Genomic DNA, 4006 nt, shown 5'->3' on the forward strand with positions numbered 1-4006 from the left:
GCCATGCCGCCCCGCCGCCCCTCCGCCTCCCGGGGGGGCAGCGCCCGGCGGCGGCCGGGATAATGCGGCTGCGGGGCCGCGCCGCCCAGCCCGGAGGCATCGCCAGCGGGGCGCCCCCGCCGCCTCCACCGCCACCACCATGTCCCCCCCGGCCTCGGCGGCCGCGGCCGGCGAGGGAGGAGGCAGCAGCACGTCGGTGCCGCCGGAGGAGGCGGAGGGGGGCCGAGAGGAGGTGAGGTGCCCCCACAACCACCATCCCTAGCCGGCTGCACGGGGCCGGCTGTGCGCGGCGCGCCCGGCGGCCGCTAGCCGCGCCGCGCCCGCACAGGTACGGACCCCCCGGGCCGGGAGCCCCCCTCCCCTGACGGCCCGGAGACGGGTGGGTGCCTCGGGGACCCCCCCCGGGACGCGCCGCCGGGCTCCGAGGGGAATTGGAGCCCTCTGCGGGGCGGTGCGGAGCGGTGCGGGTCTCGCCTCCCCGCCGGAGCCCGCAGGTGGGGAGAGCCGGGTGGGCTGCGGGGATCGGCGGGCAGGGGTCTGCTCGCCCCCGTCCCCACTTTTCTGTCGCTCGGATTGTGCTCGGGGGTCGTGCGGTGCAAGCAGCGTGGGTGGGGGTCGTGGGGGGGCAGGAGATGTGGATGAGGGCCGGGGTAGTGAGCGGCTGGGGGTAGAGAAGGAACAGGGGAGATCCCGAAAGGAAAGCGAGGAGGAGGTTGCTGTGCCTGGGAAGGATGCGTTGAGAACCCCCTTTCACCCCTCGGGTGCAGAGGGGTGTCAGGAGGTGGCACAAATGCGGGGCTGCTGCGAGGGAAGCCCTGCGGAGGGACCTGGGGACTGCTCCCAGGCCCAGGATGGCACAGGACAGCCCCCAGGCACGCTGCAGTCCCCCCGGCTGGTGTCTTTCTGGAGTCCAGGCCGCGGGTGCCAAGGGGTAGGGATTGGGGAGCTTTGGGCACGGGGAGCAGCACAGGGCAGGCAGGGCTGTGAGCCCCTGTGTGTCCCCCAGATTGTGTGTCCCAAGGGGAGAAGCAGCAACCACGCTGAGAGGAGCCACCGTGAGCTGTGGGGCCGGTGGTCCTGGAGGGCAGGCAGGCAGTGTTGGGGTGGGCAGTGTTCTCCTCGCCCCCCCGAGGTGTCCCAGCTCGGTGGGGTGCTCAGGAGCTGGCACATCGCTGTCCTCTGCTGCTGCTGGGGAGCTGCCGCTAGCAAGTGCTGCATAACCCCGGTGTTCTCTGCCTCCTCGGCTCCGGGAGAACATACATGCAGACGCGTAGTTGTTCTATATATACAGACTTATATTTAGATGGAAATAATTGTGGGAGAGGAAAACTGGAGTGCAAGGACTGGGAAGCTGTACAAATGCTGTATGCTCCGCTCTGCGGCTCTGCCTCGGCTCCTGTCTCCTGCTGCCACTCAGCCACCCCTGAGCCCAGGGCTCGAAACAGACCCCGTGAGACACTTTTTTAGCACAGGGACATGCTTGTGTCATGCTGGGACGTGGTCCCTCACCTCCTGTGCCCCGACTGTTTGTGTGAATCAGCGGTGTGTCCAAGAGTGTAGTGGCTTATGAGAGGTGCCAGCGCAGAGCTGGTTTGGATGAAAGAAGCGCAGCAGGGGCAGTGCCTGGGTGAGCGTCCCTCGTCTAGGGTGTCCCCTGCCTCGCAGGGGTTACGAGAAGATCGTCTGGGCTTTGATTGCTCTGTGGTGGCTGCCAGCTGGGGTGTCAGTATAATCGTACCCCCCGGGAGCAGACAGAAGGGCTGGACTCCATGACCCGCATGGTTTAGGCTAAGGGCATGCTTCCCTCAGCCAGCAGCTATCACAGACTGGCATGAAGCAGGAGGAGAGGGAAGTGGCATCTTCTCCTTACAGATATCTAGGGACTGGAAAATGGGATCTGTCCTGATTGAAGGACAGATCCTCATCTCGACACATCTCAGGTCACTGTACCTCGGAGCCCTGTAAGACTTCAGGTGCTGCTCAGCCTGTCCCGGCAAGGCAAGTGGCAAGCCAGAGCTGGCTGTAGACGAGCTGCTTTGCTGTCTGAGCTCCTGCTTCCTTTTGGCATCACATGCGTACACCTACACTTACCAGCGTTGAGCTGAGTCTCACTCAGCAACTCATTTCCACTTTGGAGGGGATGAAATGTCAAGGGACTCACCCTTCAGCTTGGGAACAAGCTAAAAAAATCCCTTGTCCTGCAGCTCAAGTGGGATGCAGTGGAGGGAACCAGTCCTTTTCCAGTCTCTGTGTAATATGGAGGCCCTGGTACCGTTGCAGGCGTGGAGTGCTGGCAGGGTTCCCTGGCTCCTAGATGCTCTGCCTTCCCCTTTCCTCTGCAGTTGGCAGCGCTGCCAGGCTGGGGCCGAGCCAGCTGCTGCTTCTAGGCAGGTAGTTCCCTAACACGGGCTGTGGGCACGTGGGGGTGAGCTGGGACCCTCCTGACCACGAGTGGCCAGCGCCTATCCAGGCCTTAGGAGATGGTGGTGGTTCCTCGGGATGACTGGATCTTCCCCACAGGCCTTGTTCTGGGGATCTGAGGTCAAAGGGGACAAGGCTTATTAATCTCTTCCATGATATAAACCAACCTGCTGGGCCCAGCTGTGGACACTGAGGCTCTGGAGTCCCACCAGAGTCTCCTGAAAGCTGCTGCCACAGCTGCCCGGGCCTTCAAGCTGCTGCTCTGGGCCTTTGGATTCTGTTTGTTGTTGTTGTTTTTCTCAGCCCTGTAGAGAGGTGTCTCCAGGACACCTAACCCTGTGGACCCTGGGCCACCTTGTAAAGTCAGTAGGTCAGTGTGAATCGGAGATTTCAGGCTGTTTCAAAGAGGAGCTTTGTGGAGCTTGAAGGACTTCTGGAGTTGTTCAGTGCTTAGAGTCACAGGATCAAGGAGGTAGGGGCAATGAAGGGATTTTTGCCCATGTGCTTGGCTGCCATGGTTCTGGGCAGGTTTGTCCCCTTGAGGGATGACTGAGAAGAGGATTCCCCAGCTCTCCACATCAGGAGGTCAAAAGTTCTTGGCTCTAACAGTGACGGAGGCCTGCTCTTCTGCTGCCTCTGCCCTGTGTGTCGCGGGCATTTCGGTTTACTTCATGGCTGCTCCTTTCCTGTCCACCCCAGAGCAGCAGCTGCAGGTGAGGGACTCCGTCTCCTTTCACCTCAGGGACGATTTCAGAAACAAACGCCGTGTGTGAGGCCCAGGAGGGCCTTTTCCCAACGTGCTTTCCACACAGGCTCAGAGAAGGGCAGCTCCTGGTGGGGGCTGTCCAACATGTGCTGTGTGACGAGAGATGAGCGGGGCAAGCCTCGTGCCTCATTCCATCAGACTGCAGCAGGCAGGCGATGGTGGCATTTATGTCACAGCCCGCGCTCCTCCGAGTGACGCCGTTCTGGGACAGAAAGGATTTCCCTGTCCCCAGCTTTCTCATCTCATATTTGCTTGTGTGCTCTTGCGGGCTTCTCCAAGCTGGGGAAGAGCTTGAGGAGGTGACCTTATTCAGCTGCTTCTGCGGGGGAAGCCTTGGTGCTGCTTGTTTGCTCCTGAGAGCCCTGTGCAGCCCGGGAGAGGAGCAGGGATGCTGCATTTCCTACCGGGATTAGCCTCTGCAGCTGGCTCCTCCTCCGTCTCTGCTGTGGTTGTGTCCCCTGTTATTGGCACTTGAACGGCTTTCAGAAACCCCACCGGCGCAGCTGATGTCTACGTGTTTTACCTCAAAAGCCTAGAACAAAACTGGATGGTAAACAGTTTACGGCAGGGGTTAGCGTGACCCTGTAAAAGCGCTGCAGTGTCTAAATGCTGCGTAGTCTTAGGAGGAGACTACAGCGTGAACTAGAGCCCTGCTAACACAGTTCCTGGAAGCGAGCCGCGGCTGCATCATCCTCCCTGCTGCCATGCCCCGGGTACGTACCTGCAGCAGGCTCTGCCTGGATCCCTGCAGGGCTACGGCCAGCATCACCCTCCTCCTGGATCCCTGCAGGGCTACGGCCAGCATCACCCTCCTCCTGG

The 4006-nt window shown here is 61.5% G+C and overlaps 1 protein-coding gene and 1 long non-coding RNA gene across 2 annotated transcripts in view; one reads left to right on the forward strand and one right to left on the reverse strand.

Moving 5' to 3' along the window:
• Positions 1-6: 6 nt before the first annotated feature.
• The window catches only part of TMEM151B (transmembrane protein 151B), an 8888-nt gene continuing 4888 nt past the window's right edge, over positions 7-4006 (forward strand). The window contains exon 1 of the mRNA XM_035323344.1: positions 7-232. Within this exon, the coding sequence (XP_035179235.1) occupies positions 140-232 (93 nt within the window). The 5' untranslated portion in view covers positions 7-139. The remainder of the gene's footprint in view (positions 233-4006) is intronic.
• Positions 2678-4006, reverse strand: part of LOC118165347 — a 9379-nt gene continuing 8050 nt past the window's right edge. The window contains exon 3 of the long non-coding RNA XR_004749999.1: positions 2678-2689. This is a non-coding gene — a long non-coding RNA (uncharacterized LOC118165347). The remainder of the gene's footprint in view (positions 2690-4006) is intronic.

Source organism: Oxyura jamaicensis, chromosome 3, assembly GCF_011077185.1.
Source record: "Oxyura jamaicensis isolate SHBP4307 breed ruddy duck chromosome 3, BPBGC_Ojam_1.0, whole genome shotgun sequence".
NCBI lineage: Eukaryota > Metazoa > Chordata > Aves > Anseriformes > Anatidae > Oxyura > Oxyura jamaicensis.